The sequence below is a fragment of the Myripristis murdjan genome, chromosome 22, assembly GCF_902150065.1.
Source record: "Myripristis murdjan chromosome 22, fMyrMur1.1, whole genome shotgun sequence".
Lineage (NCBI taxonomy): Eukaryota > Metazoa > Chordata > Actinopteri > Holocentriformes > Holocentridae > Myripristis > Myripristis murdjan.
Genome location: NC_044001.1, coordinates 30,067,095 through 30,083,605, shown reverse-complemented (window position 1 = coordinate 30,083,605; position 16,511 = coordinate 30,067,095). Strand labels below are relative to the sequence as shown.

The window sequence follows — 16,511 nt, the reverse complement described above, 5'->3', positions numbered from 1 at the left end:
GCAGCGCGAGCCCAGGCAGCGTGGACACATGCACACAGTACAGTACCGAGGCAAACGTGCACAGAACGCCCACTTGGACCGCTAAACACATACATACACAATAACCTTCCTCCAAACACCCAAAGAAGCGGTGATAAAGGACCATAATGAAAGGATTTTAACAATAGCAGGAAACACAATAACATTTCGGGGGGAAGGCCTTGAAATGTGACAGGTGTTCTGTAAGGTCTCCTGTACTAAAGAAGAAGAACTAAGGCTTCAACAATGGCTTGTTCATCTTGAAAATAGCGAACTTGATCTTTCTCGCAGTAATTGTAGGAGATGATGAGTCCTGCTGTGCTTTCGTTTTCATGCCCAGGTTCACTCACCATCAATCAGCCTGCACTGTTACAACCTGGAGGTCCAGTGGATGAGGACATACATGTATAGTGTATCACAGGGGCGAGTGGTCATAATAAGCTATAAATGCAGCGCATGCCCAAGCCCTTCAATTAAAACCTTTAAAATGTTGGTCTCCTAGTGTGTCCTTTTATAATATACCTTATTTCTATCATTTTGGTTGCAAACTACTGCCTACATACACGTATCTATCTCAATTTGCTAGCGACATGCTGGAAAGTTGACAGCTTGACGCGCCCATGCGCTCTGTGATTCCGAGTATGTACAGTAGTGTTGTAGCCGGTGTTTCCTGTCCGTGGGCGTTTTGAATAGAAAATAAGCTGTCTGCCAATCAGCTTTTCAGAAGACGCATGCCCAACACGAGTAGCTACGTAGCAAGCTCGCTTGAAATGTTCAGCGGCAACTGCAAGTCATTCACTTGACAGCTAGCTACCGTTAACGTCATTAGCTGGCTAGCTAGTACGGGAACGTTAACATTAGTTTGTTCTTTCATCTGCATCGTGCCAATTAAAATGGGTGAAAATACAACTTCATTTGAGTGACCTGGCATGTTTCATTGATTTAGGCTGTTGCAGGTGTTCTGAAAAAGAGGTGTTCTCTGACGTTTATCACTTTGGTGCGTAGCCTGATGGGCAGTTGGGCATGTTTGTGTGTCATTTCATTGACCATGTAGGCTAGCTGGTCACATTGCTGTGTGTTTTCACCCCGTGGCACGTCCCAATAGTTCTGATCTCATGGTAAATTCCAACATTTTGTTGGTAACACTGTGAGCATGTTCATGTGTCATTTGCTTGACTCTGTAACTGGTTATTACTGCATCATCCGGCCGTTCTAATAATTTCCTCTTTCATTTACACTGTAAATTCCAACACATTGTTGTTGGTAACATTGGGGCAAAATGCGCACGTGTGTCTATCAAAATCGAGTTGTCGAGTTGATATAGTATAGTTAAAAACCATATTATGAGTTTTTATTAATAAATAAATGGCCAAAAATTTTCGAGCTCGCGCCCTCGCAGCTGCTCGCATGAAATTGGGACCACAGCATGACTACACAAAAACGTCACCGCTCGCCACTGGTGTATCACATCTCATATAAATTTTAAGATTGTGTCCCTTGGTCCTGATTTTTCCCCAATCTTTTTTTTTTATTTATCACCATCTGTAGTTGGCGCATTAAAGTCAAACCAAGCCTTGCAAGAGCTCCACCTTACCAACAACCTGCTGAACAGCTACCAGGACGCCATGCAGCTGGGAGATATGCTGCGCTACAACAACACTCTGCAAACACTGGAGCTTAGCAGCAATGCCATCGCAGATGCTGGTAAGGATTTCATGTTGTCAGAAAACACAGAGCAATAAAAAATGAGGTTGACAAGTGGTCTCACATTTAATTATGATGTTTACACAGATTTTCGCAATTCGTGAATATTCAAATTTATTAAGACAGAAATCCAAAAGTTCTTCTTTAACAACAGCAAATGAGAGCATCGTCACTGGCCAAAGATGGATGAACCTCCTCACCACCTCCACCCCCACCAGATAGTCTACTGAGAAAAAGACATACAGTTTACTGAGGCCACATTACAGGATTTCTGTGTAATGAAGTCCGCAACGTTCACTTACCTCTTGCTGTTATTTGGGGCTACCAACATGCAAAACTGCACAGTGCAGCAGCAGTGATGATATAAGTGATAATATAAGTTATCTGGGCTAGGTTAACTAAACACACATGCTCATTTTCAGCAGCTCCTCCTGAACATCAACAGTTTACAGTGTATTGTTTTCTTATTGTGTGCTGTGATCCAGGTTTGGAGGAGCTGTGCGACGGTCTGAGGTGGCAGACAGCGGGCTTGAAGGTCTTACTGCTGAAGAACAACCAGATCACTGCCAACGGCATGGTCCATCTCGCCAAGACTCTGGTGAGGACCATCTACAGTAGGACTAACAGCATCTGTTACCTTAGCAAAACCACCATCCTACAGTCAATTCAATTCTTTTTCTATCATTTTGCCCATGTAGAATTTAGATGTCACTGATTCTTGGGAATTTGGATAAAACAGGTTTTAATTTTGAAAAAAAAAAAAAAAAAGTGGTAAATTACAAAATCTGAAGGTATGTCATTATAGGCCAAGGTCTTGGCTGTTCAGCAATGTACCGGTGCAACCTCCTCATTTTGCATTTTTTTCATAAAATAGGTTTTTCCAGTTATTAGGCTACTTTGTTTTTGTCAACACCGTCACCGTAATGTTTTTTTTTTTTTTTTTTTTTTTTTTTGAAAAACAGATTTTTGTATTAAAGAGACTATTACTTTAATAACTCAATAGCACCAAACTGGTTTTGTAGGGCATGGGCCAACATATAATCATTAAATTAATACAAATTAAAAATAAACCTATAAAAGAACCTTACAAATGTGCAAAGGACCCCCTGATTATGCCCTTGATTCTTTTTATTCATTAAAATGTTGTAAATTTCCAGCAGAAATAGCATTTTTCTTAGTGGGACATGATTTATCCAAATTCTCAAGAATCAGTGATGTAACTTACCACCAATGTTGATGTCGGCATCAAAATTTGACATGCACCTTCATCACAGGGCCTCTTATTAGCTATGAATTAAAACAGAGTAACCCTGGGGGTGGCTGCCACCATAAGCTACGCAGCAACTGAGACAAGTCAACAGGCAGCTAGCTACCAGTCAGCCACTATATATCAGCTGTTGGGATGTCTTTACACCACTGCTTCTTCATTTGCAGTTCCTTATATGGCGGTATTTGAGTTCAGAGCCCCTTTTTGAAATGCTGTGCATTTCAAATCTTAGTTACATTGCATAAAAAGTTTGGACCAAAGCCTATAGAGAGAGAAAACTGAACCACAGCCATTGCCTGCTGTGAGACAGAGAACAGGAGTGCAGCAAAGTTGTTACAGCTGTCGTGCTGTTTCCTCCTCTGTTTCGGCTACTGGGGCAGTGCAGAGCACTTCCAAAACAGAGCAGATATTTTCCAGTGATGTATCTTTTTAACCACTGTCTGGTCATTTTCACCAATGCACCATAAAAAAGCCACCCCCTGAGGGGGGCCTCAAATCTCTGTATGACTACCCTGATATTAGTCTGTTGAGCAAAAGCTCAGCATTGCCCCTGATGGCCAAAAGACTGTACTGCACTCTTTTTTTCTGTCTAAGGGCAGTCAATGACTGTGGCTCGGCTTTCTCTCTCTAGATCTTTGGGTGCACCCTGACAGAGAATATTTTAATTGAGCAGTTGTTTTATAATTGATTGATTAATTGAGTTGATGATTGATTTAGCCAAGACACACCCTCATGATCAAGCTGACATATAGCAATGTGTGGTCACTGGCTGACAGCACAGATAAACTGTCTATAGTGTTCCTATCACATTTCTAAAGCCATGCAATAGTGTCACTGCTGCTGATAATACTACTTCTCAGACCGTCCTGCTGCTGTAAGAAAATGTAGTGCAAAAACTGAAAGGGAGGGGCGCCCCGTGGCTCACCGGTTAAGAGCGCGTACCATTTACCAGGACTTAGTCCCGACTGCAGCGATTAGAAATTCTAAATCTTCAAAAAGGTGTTTGTATGACTATCGCATTTGATTCTAGTTGCTTATGATGTTTTTATTATTGGTCTATCAACATGGAAATTTGTGCAAATGCATTTTCTGATTTACAGAAAGACTACAAATTAAATAAATGAATAATTAAACAAATAAATAAATATCACAACTAGTCAAATTCTCTCGAACGTCCAAAGCTGATTCGACTGAGGAAATTTCAAATCTAGTAGAGCTCTGCTGAGATTTACTGTAGTTGTGGGAGCCCAAGCCAGCTAGCTGAGCCACACCCACCTTCACAGTGAACATTAGCTATGTACCATATAAATGGCTTTGTCCAGCCGATACCTGCTTGCCACTATCCAGATCAAAGAAGTGAAAAGCACTGGGCCTCATCCAGAGAATCCTATCCTGAGACAGACCCGCCTCTGTGTGTTTCACTGTACAATCCTAATAACATGCATTCCCTCTGCCTGATTGGCAGTGAAACTGCACCTTCCTGTCATGTGAGTGGCGATTGGGGAAGTCAAAAGGCTAGAAATTAAAGGCCTGCCTCCTAAGGATAACACACACACATATACACACTTCCCCTGTTTCCTCCAGTGCTACCAAAAAGAGGAACAGTTTGATTAAATAATAGATGTGTGTTAAGGAGGGGTGCTCATGCAGCATGCCAGTCACAGGGATAAATAGACGTCCTCGCAGGCCATAATGATGATAATTAGACCCGTGGCTGGTCGTGTCGAATATGATGACGGGGAGAGCTGTTATTAACCTTTCTGCTTGGTGTATCTGCTTGTCCTCTCTGTCCTCCTGGCTTGTTGTCTTGTCTCTTGAAGAGACAGGGAGGGCAGATGTGGACCAGGGCTATCAGAGTTTAGCCTTGGTCAACACGCTTCCCAAGTCAGAGTGATGCTGTTCAACAGATTTCAAGTGAGTTGAATATCTCAAGCAGGGCTGTATTTTTCTGCTTGCATTCTTCCGTTTCTTTCTTTTTCTTTTTTTTTTTTTTTTATTTTTTGGGGTGGTTGGGGGTGGGCATGGGGGGATCCACATTTCTTCTGCCCCCTCCACCCCTCAAACTTCTCACTCCAACCCCTCTGTGGTTTCCGTTTGACAGGCTTCAACCATGCTTGACTCTCACACACTCTCAACCACGCACTTGCCTCTTTAATTGTCTGGTATTATCCCCCATGCATATCCATTCGAGATGCTCGTCCTCCCTCTCCTCCTTCTCCCCTTCTTTGCCGGAGAAGCCTTCTCACCATCCATCGGATGTGGCGGTGTCTCTGTGTACAGCGACTCCAAGCCGGCATTAGCGCTAGCACAGCAAGGGAGGGAGGGGTGGGGGATGTATGTGGGGGCTCTCAAGTGTGTTTGTTGTCACCGTGGTGCAAATTAACTCCAAAGAACACGCTCTCCGGGTCTGTCGGTTGCCTTCCTGGCTTCCTTTTCCGCCCCCGCGCTCCCTCTCTTCAGAGCGGTGACCAAAGGAGTTTAACAAGGGTGTCGAGGCGAGGGGACAACAGAGGAGTGGGTGGTACGTTCCTCTTCGCACTGTTGGGCAACATCGGCCCCTCGTGCCCCAGACACCCCCAGATTTATACGCCAGCTAATCAAGCTTCAGCGCTAATGTGGCTCTAGAGAGTCAAAGCAGAAGTTCTGAGCATTTCAAATCAGATGAAACATTTTGAAATGGGGTTGTAATTACCACATAATAATCACTAAAAAAAATGAACTTCAAAAGCCTTTTAAAGTAGGATACTTTAAGGCAGGAGAGTAGCAGAGGATGTAGTGGAGGGCAAGTTCACCTCAACTCTGTTTGCCACCTTTTCCACTGTTAAAACATACATTTATAGTGGACATATCATCAGTAGTAGCATCAAACCCGTAAGTTATGTGATGATAGGTTCTTTTAAAGAGAAAAAGCATGACTTAATGCCTGTGTGAAAACTGATTTCTGTGTATGTTTGTGGTTTGCCTAACAGAAGTCATATTTTCCTCAGCTTTTCACCACAATTTTGCTCTGAGCGAAATCTTAACCTTCAAAATTTGCATCAAAATATTACATATCCCTTCCCACAGCGTGACATTATTAGCCTCTCAGTGAATCTTTTTGACCTTTGTTTTTGCTGTTGTAGCCGGCGCTGAGGGTCCTGGAGGTTTTGGATTTGGGTGAGAACGTTCTGGGGAACGAGGGGATCCAATCCATCCGGGAGCCCCTGATGCTGAACCGGTCAGTGCTGCGGCTTGGCCTGGCCCGCACCAGTATCACCTGTGAAGGTACCACCAACCACACACAACATGTATCCTCAACCCACTGCCATGGACTACAGCATTTTGCGTTTGTGTTTGAAGTTATGACTGAATGAGACACATGCTAACATCATTTTAACATCATTTTATCTACATCTATACCTACAAGTAAGGATGCACAGCGAATCATTAACTACATGATACTGTGTGTCCAGTTAGCGAGCTACATTAGGCCTACCTGGCAGGTTTCAAGAGCCGGTCGGTCACATACTCGCCTACTCAGTTAGGCACACGCTGTATAGGCACAATTCCAAACACGTTTTGTATGTTGACTTTTATTTACATTGCTATTAATATATTCAAATTTAGGTCTTATTCCATAAAAATGTGCAAATTTGTGTGTCAGTATGACTCTATCTTTGAGTAGATAAAGTCAGTGCTTGGTTTCCTGGATCAGTGATGTTTAACTAAGTAGTTGATAAAATACCTTTGGTAACAGACCTTTACTTTTTTTTTTTTTAATTTAAATTTTAAATTTTATTTAAATTTTGGCTGATCAATCTCAGAATAAACACTTAAGCAAGTTACCTTTGTTTAGTACTGTATTTGTACACATTATACATTGAAATTTCATTATAATGTCTTTCCCATAGGTTCATATACAGGTTAATGCACGATATTAACTCTGTTGCAGTGTCAGATGGTAAATCTTGAGCTAAATCCTTCATTAGCCTTTTAGTTCACAGAGCTCTGATATATAAACACTCTGCTGCCTGCTCTTTGTCCTCTGAACACTCCTCAACCCGCCTCCTTCACTTTATTTCCTTTGGAGTTTTCCTCTCATGTCTTTGTCCTCTGCTAGATCATTAGCATGCCTTTTATGTTTGAAATGAATGTAAATATGTTTTACAAGTGGTAACTTACTGACTAACTTACCCTTAAGATGAGCAGCCATCAAAATTATACCAGTAGCTGACAGGTTGCTCCAAAATGGTCTTGATTCATGGTCAACTAGTTACCAGAGGTCTGCACAATCACATTTAGCTTTGTTTAGCTCATTCTGTGTCACTGCTGCACAACAATTCCTATGATGAAGATTCCCAAATTAACCCATTTACCCCACCACCTTCCCAAAATGCTCTAAATTGCAGCTAAACAAAAGAATCCAGGGACAATTAGCTTGATTGTATCTAAATCTCCAAGTTTTTGGCCAGAGGGACTAACTTTTTTTTTTTTTTTTATTTACCTGGCCAGAGCACCCAAAACTGATGAAGATGAGTGCTTACCTGAACAGACTGGTGTTTGACTTGTAAAGCATTTAAACAAAGCTGCTCTGAAGGCACAATGAGCTTATTGTTTGAGTTGATTCTTAGAGGTCAGAGCCAAAGAATGACAGTGTTGTAGCTTAAGCTGAGGTAAGAGACGAGGTGGTTAATACTATGACGTCCAGAGTTGTTGCCATTATCTGACAAATCTAGCCATACTATAGTACAGTCAATAACCATAAAGCAGTTAAAGAGATCGTTCACCCATTTTGAAGAAATTAGCTGTTAAGACAGTAGTGGCTCTATCTTCCTCTCATTGTTACTGAGTGCTGGATACTGGCTGGATGCTCCACATGCTAACTGTTAGCCTCCTGACATTGAGATGGACTTCCCCCCAGCTAACATTCTGAAAAATAACTGCATTCATCCACTCAAAAAAGGCTTAATATCAGTTTGAAGTGTTGCTATAGGGAAACCTAAAATGCATATGATTACTGAGTCCCTACAGATGATATTTTTGCTCAAATTACTGTTAAAAACTGTATTTTTTCCTGCCCCATAGCTCACTGGATTACATCATGTACCGTGTGTTAGAGCTGTGTCCTGATCGCAGTATTGTGGGTTTGAAGCCGGCCTCAGGCCATTTGCTGCATGTCATCCCCTCTCTCTCACCTACCTTCTCTCTGTACTGTGACTGCCGAATTAAGCAGAAATGCCAAAAAAAAAAAAAAAAAAAATCTTAAATCTGTATTTTTCCTGTTTTCAACATTCAAAAAGATCCAGTAACCTCTGCACTTCCTTTATAACTCCACTCCAGAGGAGCAGGAGCCACCACAGAGACAGAAGTAGATTGTGTTCGCTATCGTGTGTTTTCTTCTTTAAGCACATGTATGCATAATGGAGGACAAAAATAACAACTTTCATTGGAGTACTAAAAGATAGCTGGCAAGTAATATTGTAGCTAGCTCATTCCGTTGTAACTGTGGAGCAAAACAGAGGATTTAGACGCCAGAAAATGGTTCTACCTTTGATTTACTTATGTTTTTGTTTTTGTTTTGTTTTTTTTACGATTAAAAAATGCAACATTATATACAATATTCCAGGCGACACATCATCCAACTCTATGTTTATTTAGCAATTTCAGTGGATTAAATTGGTTATTTTCAGGAATGTTAGCAGGGGGGAAGTCCACCTCAATGGCCGGAGGCTAACAGTTAGCATCTGGAGCATCCAGCCAGTATCCAGCACTCAGTAACAACGAGAGGCACCACCACTGTCCTACATGATAGCTCGTTGGAACATGAAATAATATCAGATGTTTTTCTAAATGGGTCAGCTATCCCTTTAAAGGCACCTTCAATAAATGTCACCACACACAGAAACCCTATAGAAGCATCATCCATTTCCACCACAGGGACCTTCACAAGCATTTTCTCCTGTGACTGAATAACTCAAATCATGAAGTATACACTGTCGTCGATAAAGGTGTTGTGGCGCTGGCCGAGTTCCTCGCGGAGAGCCGTCAGATCCGCCAGCTGGATGTCCGTCAGAACGAGGTGAAGGTCGGCGGCCTGATGGCTTTGTGTCTGGCGTTGAGGATCAATCGGTCGCTGGCCAGTCTGGATCTGGACCAGACATCCCATCATGAAGAGGTAAGCCCGTCTTCCAGATACAGATTGGAACAGTGTCATTGTTTCTGTGCTGATTCCCCAGACTGTCAAATGATTGATTGACCTTTGGATACAAGGACTGGTAGAATGCGTGTGTGAGTAGTATCATATGGTGCAATGTGAGCGTCCAAGAATATATGTTAATCTGTATGAAAATATGTAGGTGTAAAAATATTGTAGACTGGGACTTTAATTATCATATGCCGAACAGGGATGGATTTTTCATCATGGAATTGGTGATGAGTATAACCAACTTATAACTCTGAATTCTTTCAAACTTAACATCCTTTGTGTCTCAGCTTTGTGTGCATCCAAATGACTTTTGGGGGGGTTTTCATGGAAAATATCCATCAAAATGAAGAATTAAAGGTTATTGGTGACTGGAGGATTGCTTATCCGTAACATCTTGTCTTTTGTGATACAGTCGGAGTCACTGTGGTCACAGATTTGTCACTTGGAGACACAAATAAGTCATCTGTGTCTCAGTTCATAAGTGATACTTTTTCTCTCTACCTTCCATGGCTGTAGAGGCCCGAGGAAAACGATGCCATAACTTTAATACATGCCCCTGCTGGATTCACAAAATAATTACCCACACTTGCCATCTGTTTGTCATGATTTTATCTCAGCTAACTTATTTGCATATTAAAGCATTAATTAAAATCTCCAAGGAACGGAATGCTTACTTTAAAATTAACTCTGAAGGCGATCCGTGCACAGCTTCCAAAGTTGTTTTATTTTTGTTTGCAGTGGTTTTTCTGTTTGTCTGCTTGTTGTTTACACGATTAAGTCTGATTTTTATGAAATGTCTCCTCTGGCTAAAGTCAAACGGCGAGATGTGCCAGTTTGCGGGGAAGCGGCTTTTAAGAACCATGACGTTCTGTGAATGTGTGTCATTAAAGCAGAGGCTTCTTCCTCACTTTGCACATGCACCAAAGCCTCCATATTGGTGGCTCTGTTTTCATGCTCCTCTAAGCCACTGAGAGACGTGATTAGCATTTCCACTATTGTTGGGAGTTAGTGTGGTCGGGTATTTTAAGGGAATGGTAATAAGGGAATTTTTAAGCTCTGTCAGGTTTTGGAGTCACACAGCTGGGATTTGTCTTGGCGTGGCATATCCAGGTGGGAGGAGTGACGATTGTATTAAAAAGCAAATCTTTCCATCAGAAAACAGCGGGTGGCCAGATCAAGTGTTCTCACTCGGCGCTCAGTCATATTCCCCAGGTCGCCGAGGAATACGTGAAAATTTCATTCTTCTGAAGGAAAATAAGTGTGGGTATGAATGTGAGTGACTGATGGAGGGGGTGATGGCAGCACTTTGTGTGTGTGCATATGTGTGTTTGACAGAGTGCATCGCCGTCTATATGCCAGTTTGTGCGCTCCTACATGTGCCTTTTGTATGTGCGTGTGGTTTTATGGCGATGCGGGGGGGCGATTGTAGATGCGCATATTTAAAAGGCGAAAAAAGAAGGTGGCAAGAGGGAAGGAAATCTGGGTCCTCGTCTTTGTTTACAAGAGTCTGATTTTTCATGTCTGTTGCCACGCTGCTCCATTTGATCATTGGCCTGTTTGCCGTTAATTATTAATTATTTACCCGTTTAAAATATTCATGGAGCCCGGCCCCAGTGAGAAAGCAGCCTTCCGAGGGGCAAGTTCTCTGTAGCCATTGCAAGGTGGAGCTGTTTATACATCCTTATCAGGGACTCTGTCAACCCAGCTAATGAACTAAACTTCCCTCGCCGACTCCCTTAATCGCCAGTCGGACGAGGGGAGCCTGTTCGTCCTGTTTACCTGTTTGATGCTTAAATATTTGGCTTTGGATTTGGCCAACGTGAACGTCCTGTCAGCTGTTCTCCAGCAGAGGAGCCGAGCGATAACGGCGGAGAGTGTCCTCTCTTGAATGTCGCGTGTCAGTGAGGTGTAGCTGTCGGAGCGTGGTTCTCTCACTGAGTGATAATTACAACGCTGTGGTGTGTGTGTGTGTGTGTGTGTGTGTGTGTGTGTGTGTGTGTTCGCGCAGGAAGGGAAGGCAACAGGAAGGGAAGGTTTAGCAACTTGTTTCAGAGGCCCTGTAGCGTGGGAGGAGAGCAGCAGTGAAAGGGACAGCAAAGTCCTCAGCTTAGAGGGGAAAGACATTTTCCTCTCACTGCTGTATTGGAGGATAGAGGTTTTTTTTCACTACTTGTTCTCACTCTTGGTTATTTCTCTCTATCCTGACTGATTTCTGATTGCACTGGTATAGCTGCAAAGTTTGACCGAGAAAAATAAGGTTGCACATTTCCATGTATTGTCATTACTGCGTCATATTAATTTTGGTTTTATAGAGCGGGTCATTTTGCTGAAGTATCAAGCCAATGCCAATTAGCATTATTATTATTTTTAAAATAATAAAACGACTCATTAAAGCTAACAAAGAATGCAGCTGACCTCTAAGAGTCACATCATATGTTCATTCCTGTGGTCTTTCCTGTAGTCAGTCCATTCCTGTAGTTGTAAAGAACTGGAAATTTTCATATTAAAAATGGTAATAAAAGTTATTTGCATAGCACTTATCAAAACCGGCATTACAAAGTGCTTTACAGTGAACACATAAATAAAAAACAATAAAATACATGATAATGAAAGAATAAAACAGCCAAGTATAAGAATTCAAACATGAAGAATAAGATCTCAAAACAAAGAATTATTAAAAACCAGGAATAAAATGTCAAAGCACTAGATGAGTTAAAAATGTAAAACAGAAGAGAGCAAGACTTACAAAGTACAAAGTCAAGACAAGAGCATTTATAACACAATAGTTCAAAATTAAATGCAATTACAAGAAAGCTTTTTGATAAAAATCGATTTTCAAAAGCGAAACACAACATCTTAAATAGTGATGTCATCCTGCACTAGTGGGCATATATTAAAATTTCAACCAATAAAACCTTCACAGTGTTTCTCTCCCAAACTGAGGTCCTGCTGGTTTGCACTTGTGAATGATGTCTCCCTGCACCAAGCCTCCTGTTTCAACAGGAAGTACATCAAATCAAAAAAAGCATGTTTCATGGGCTTTTTAACAGAAGATACTTGAGTTCCACAGGCAGGTCATTCCAGAACCAAGGCACCTTGGTCCTTTTAAATGGCGTCTCATCCATTGGGCACCTCCAGGGTGAAGCTAAAGCTCATAAAACAAAATCCTATCATTAAGGAAACAAGGAAGCATAAAAATCAGATGTGCTGTTGACGGCTGATGACCATGACCACAGTTTTGCTCGGTTTCTGCAGTTGCTCAGCTCTGTCGGAAATGAGTCGACTCTGGGTGACTTGTTGACGCTGGCAGTGTGAACACACGCTCTGAGAGAGGTAGCTGAGTGACGTGATGATAAAGCATTTGTGCGTATTGGTGTGGGTGGGTGGAAAGATGGCTGTGGGCCCTGCACGGCGTTGAGGGCATTATTTGAAAGAGGGTGGATTCTCCTTATTTCAGAGGAGTCCCCCGGTGTGTTTCGGGCACCTCTCCCGTCACGGCCAGTCCCAGTGGGTGGGTAGGTGACAGGACAGCCTGACCATGCATGTAGTCGGCATTCAGGTTTCAGCTCACATCATGATAGCCTCGGTGCTCTGGGGAATACGGTACGTAGGCAGACAACGCCAACCAGCCAGAACAAACCTCTCAGCAACAGCTCAGAGGGCAGGAGGGAATGGCTTAGAGCAGCCGAGGGGACCAGGGTTCACACCGCTACCGGATCAGTCAGTCACCTAACAGACGAACAGAGCTGCCGAATATATTTCATACATTTCGGGCAAGAAAAAAAATAATAATAAGCAATTCTTCTCTTAAAAAAAGGCTATTCTCAACCCTTTGAAACCTGATTAAAGTCACTTGATTTCCTTCAAAAACATAGGGGAAAAAGGTGGCAAGGTAACAAATTACAGGAACATTAGTAAAAAATAAATAAATCAAATAAAATCTAAAAAATTATATTACCAGAAAATGACTAGAAAACTATCATTTTTTTTTTTTTAATTTCAAGAAAATTACACTTAAAATTGTTGAAATTCTATATTTAAATATCACATCAGGGATGCTGGATCAATGTCTGATTACTTGTCTTTTCACAGGCATTAACCCTGTGGAAAACCCTGTGGAAAACATGAGAAAAGATGAGTAAAATAACAAGAAATGAACCGCAAATTGGAAAATAGCAAAAAGCTAAAAGACAATGACCACAAAATTAGCCCCAGAATTTGTAAAACATTAAAAAAAAAAGGCCAGTAAATTAGTCCAACACTGCCAGACAATTAGAGAAAAAAATTATACCACATATTTACAGTTATCATCAATATGTATTTAAAATTAAGTTGAAAGAAAATTACAATTCCCCAAAAATATTAAAATAAAAAGAAAAAAGTACCTTTTGTAAAGAGGGTGAAATAAAACCTTTCATGAAACCTTGTGGTCACGTGGAGAATGGAATCCCATCAGCTCATGGTGGATCACACTGACTGGGCTTATATATCAGTATAAAACCCAGTTCAAACTACAATACTAGGCTGACTTTTTCTGTCATTTTCTGAAGTTATGTTAAGACCCCCCCACCCAAAAAAAAAAAAAAAAAAATTCTATTGTGTCCTCTCACAAAATTACAACATGCTCAATGTTATTTGTAGAGGGAGCCGACTTTTACTCCTGGTACCTCTGAAAGGGACAAAGCTGGATGAATCTTTCCAGCAGACGAGGGAGTGTGTGTGTCTGTGTGTGTGTGTGTGTGTGTGTGTGTGTGTGTGTGTGTATGTGTGTGGTGGTGGTGGTGGTGGGGGGTGATCCCCTGTCTCTCTGCAAACACAACAACAACAGCAGCAACACACTCCTCGCTGCACTCCTGATGTATTTTCAGGCAAAAACAGGCATATTTGCCAGCTGTGTAATTTACTGCGGCTCTCATTTGCATATTAAAGCCTTAATTAGCCCCTCTGAGCGTGTGTGTGCCTGTGTGTGTGTTGGGGAGTGCGGGATTGGAGGGAGGGGGGTGTAGTGTAATCACTGGACGTGTAGTCGGGGGGGTAGATCAGTGTTTTGGGGTCTAGAGGGGGGCTGAGTGGGTGGGGGGTGAAGTCACTTCCCCACTTCCCTCCATGGTTCCTCCCTTTGGGCCGGCTGGTCCTGACGTGGAGCAAGGTTCTCAAGTTTCCCCTTTGATGAATACCACTTGATGTGTCACCCTGTCATTTTTAATCACTCCCACTCTTCCAAACCAAGAGGTGTGACCCACACTTTCACAGGAAGTAGGAAGACGGGAATTTTTTTTTTTTTTTTTTTTTTTTTTTTTGTCTTTGTAACATGACAGAGAGCCGACAGTCAGGAGAACAGGTGGGGATATATAGACACAGCTCAGGCCTAAGTCTAACACTGAAATGTTCATTACAGCAGTTTCACATATACACATACAACAATCCACTTAATGTCCCCATGAACTGACCTCACATGGCTTCTACTGACATCATCCTGCACTAGTGGCTGCAATTTAAAATTTCAACCAGAGAAACTTTCACAAATCTTTAAACATGCTCTCTCATCCACCTGTCCCTTCGAATAAAATTGTATTTTTCTCCTAACCTGAGATCCTATTGATCTGCACTTGTGAATGATCCTTCCCTGCACCAAACATCTGGTTTCAACTGGACATAAATGAAATCAAGAAAGTAAAGATTTTAACTACAGTCTACAGTCACAGCTGTTGTGTAGGACAGTAGTGGTGCTCTCTTCCTCTCAGTGTTACTGAGTGCTGGATACTGGCTGGATGCTCCAAATGCTAACTGTTAGCCTCCTGCCACTGAGGTGGACTTGCCCCTGGCTAACATTCTTTAATGCAATCAAATGAACTATTTTACAGCCTGAAATGGTGTAAATAAATAAATAAATAAATAAAAAGTTAAAAAAAAAAAAAACAAGGTGGCTGAAAGGTACGTGAAACATGTGATAGAGGGTAGCAGAGGAAAAGAAGAAGCTGACTAGCCAGCTTTTAGAGAAAGTAGTTATTTTTGCCCTTCAACATGTGTTCATTTGTTCAATAAAGACATCAAAAAACAACAAACTTAAGCAAACTTAACAAACTTACCTCTGTTTCTGTGGTGGCTACTGCCTCTTTGGCGTGGAGTGATACAGCAAATGTAGAAGCTACTGGATCTTTCCAGATCTTAAAAACAGGGAAAATGCAGTTACAAATAGTAATTTGAGTAGAACTATAATTCATGCGCACTCAGAAATCATATACATTTTAGTTTTCAGAAAGCAACACTTCAGATTGATGTTAAACCTTCTTTGCAATTATTTTTAAGAATGTTAGCTGGGGGGAAGTTCACCTACCAGTTAGCATTTGGAGCATCCAGACAGTATCCGGTAATTTGAGCAAAACTGTCATTAATGTGCACTTGGTAGTTGTGCATGCATTTTAGTTTCAGAAAGCAACACTTGTAAAGTGATGTTAAACCTTCTTTAAGTGGAGAGCAACACATGCAAACCTCCTATGGTAAGCCCCCAAATGCACAGTGTCACTTTTCACAGTTGTGTTGGTCTGTCAGTGACAACCTTTTGGATTTGAAAAATGTTCACTGGACAGTTGCTTGTCCACTGATAGAACTCTGGGGCAGGTTTTCAAAACTATCAAATTATTGAATTAACCCCTTGAAATCCACCTTTCCTGTAAATTTCCCCTCAAGCAGCTTCAAAGTTAGAGAAAAACAAAAACAAAAGCATGTTTTCCATATTGTACAACAGCGTCACATCCTTATTGTGTATCTGCTGGCTGCAGCTTCATTGAAGCTACATCACACTTATAGAGTGAAATATTCATAGCCAAGATGCCATTGCTTTATGGCTGCAGCATCACATCAAATCGAAAATATCTACATATCTTGACTGTCATTTGTACACATTTCCCTGGAATTCAGCAGAACATATCTGGGATGTTTGGAAACCTAATCTCCAATAGAATTTAAAATACAGTTTCAGCAAAGTTTGAGGAGTTGAAGAGGTTAAGTCAAATGAGTATGGACTGATAGAAACACTGTTGTAGCAAGTTGGAGTGAAAATTAAGATTGCTTTTTGATGAGCGATATAGTTGATGTCATACTGCAAAAGTTGTGTTATTGCATACACACAGCAGTCAGTGAGATTCAACATGTTGAAGGAACCACAAGGTCATTTTATGCAGAGCAGACTTGTCTCAGCAGTCGTAGCCCAGTAAGTCCACATTCCCCATTCAGACATGCTAGACTCTCGCTCAAACAACTTGGCATAAAGACCAAAACACTGAAAGTTCTGCAATTGATATGGGCCTCCTCTGCATAAGAGGGGGCATATGTATA

The 16,511-nt window shown here is 41.5% G+C and overlaps 1 protein-coding gene across 1 annotated transcript in view; it reads left to right on the top strand.

Moving 5' to 3' along the window:
* LOC115380774 (protein phosphatase 1 regulatory subunit 37) overlaps positions 1 to 11,061 on the top strand; it is a 35,015-nt gene extending 23,954 nt beyond the window's left edge. The window contains exons 7-11 of the mRNA XM_030081981.1: positions 1,567 to 1,722; positions 2,208 to 2,320; positions 6,112 to 6,253; positions 8,977 to 9,143; positions 10,921 to 11,061. Of these exons, the coding sequence (XP_029937841.1) occupies positions 1,567 to 1,722; positions 2,208 to 2,320; positions 6,112 to 6,253; positions 8,977 to 9,143; positions 10,921 to 11,061 (719 nt within the window). The remainder of the gene's footprint in view (positions 1 to 1,566; positions 1,723 to 2,207; positions 2,321 to 6,111; positions 6,254 to 8,976; positions 9,144 to 10,920) is intronic.
* Positions 11,062 to 16,511: the final 5,450 nt, after the last annotated feature.